This window comes from Pyxicephalus adspersus, chromosome 5, assembly GCF_032062135.1.
Source record: "Pyxicephalus adspersus chromosome 5, UCB_Pads_2.0, whole genome shotgun sequence".
Taxonomy (NCBI): Eukaryota; Metazoa; Chordata; class Amphibia; order Anura; family Pyxicephalidae; genus Pyxicephalus; species Pyxicephalus adspersus.
Genome location: NC_092862.1, coordinates 40,499,955 through 40,501,070, shown reverse-complemented (window position 1 = coordinate 40,501,070; position 1,116 = coordinate 40,499,955). Strand labels below are relative to the sequence as shown.

General features: G+C 46.8%; 1 protein-coding gene across 1 annotated transcript in view; it reads left to right on the top strand.

Annotated features, from left to right (window-relative positions):
- Positions 1-673: 673 nt before the first annotated feature.
- Positions 674-1,116, top strand: part of SPIDR (scaffold protein involved in DNA repair) — a 207,892-nt gene continuing 207,449 nt past the window's right edge. Inside the window, exon 1 of the mRNA XM_072411239.1 lies at positions 674-830. Within this exon, the coding sequence (XP_072267340.1) occupies positions 816-830 (15 nt within the window). The 5' untranslated portion in view covers positions 674-815. The remainder of the gene's footprint in view (positions 831-1,116) is intronic.

The window sequence follows — 1,116 nt, the reverse complement described above, 5'->3', positions numbered from 1 at the left end:
AGCCGGGACATTGCTTGCCCTTTCTCCATTAATGACCTGCCTGATCATGCAAACTTAAAATTGGAACATTGATTCCACTGTAACCTTGACTCCTTGGGCAGCAAGAAACAACCAAGTTTTATTACTATCAGGAAATGCCAAAACCATTATTTGTGTCCTTGTGTCCTCATACAAGCAGTAAATTCCAAAGGCCTGAAATTCCACCTGAAGGTTCAGTCTGAAATTCCACCTGAAGGTTCAGTCCTTAAAGAGTTCCATGTCACAGAATTTGGGTAAAATTCTCTCTTCTGATTTTTCTGACCCTAACATTTTTCTAATTATATGGGAACATGTGAGCATTAGAAGGCCTAGGGAATAGACTTTAGGAGCAGGGTATTCCAAGCTGCACACATGTGCACTTTATTTTTTTTCTTGCACCTTTTTTTATGACAAATTGGTTGAATTACAAAAGTTTGGGATGTTCATAAGGAGAATTTAAATATACAATGGGAATTTATTTTTGTAAAGCAGTCTACACTCCTTCAGCAAATGAAGAGAACAGTCCCTGTGGGACAGAGCACACAACATGCAGGTAACATGAATTTGGAGCGACTGTTGCTTTAAGCAGTGTACAACATGCAGCGCGCGCTGTCCTGTCCCCCACTAACACGCATGCGTCGATGTTCTGATACTCCTATTGGCGCTTTTCCTGGCAGCAACTGGCCAATCAGGAAAGTAAGCATGGGCGCCAGACACCAACAAGAAGCGTTCTGTGGGTGACCCGGAGTGCGGAGGGGCAGCGGCTCTGTGTGGCTGAAGTATCCGCTCAGCCCGCCATGCCACAGGGGAAGGTAACACAGCTCGGCCGCAACTTCCGTAGACGTGTCAGGGCTCCTGTGTACAGAGCAGGGCAGCCTCCTCAGCTCCTCCACACACAGGGGAATGTATGACCTGTGTGGGGGCAATCCCTCTCCATACATACAAAGCATTGCTCCTCGGGAACAAATGTCAGGGAGGGGATTTATATCACCTCATCCTGCCTGGTGCCTAATTGTATCCCCTAATACCCAGAGCTAAGCCCCCTTGTTTACCCCCTTTAACCCTACCTATCACCGGACCCTAACCCTACCTATCACC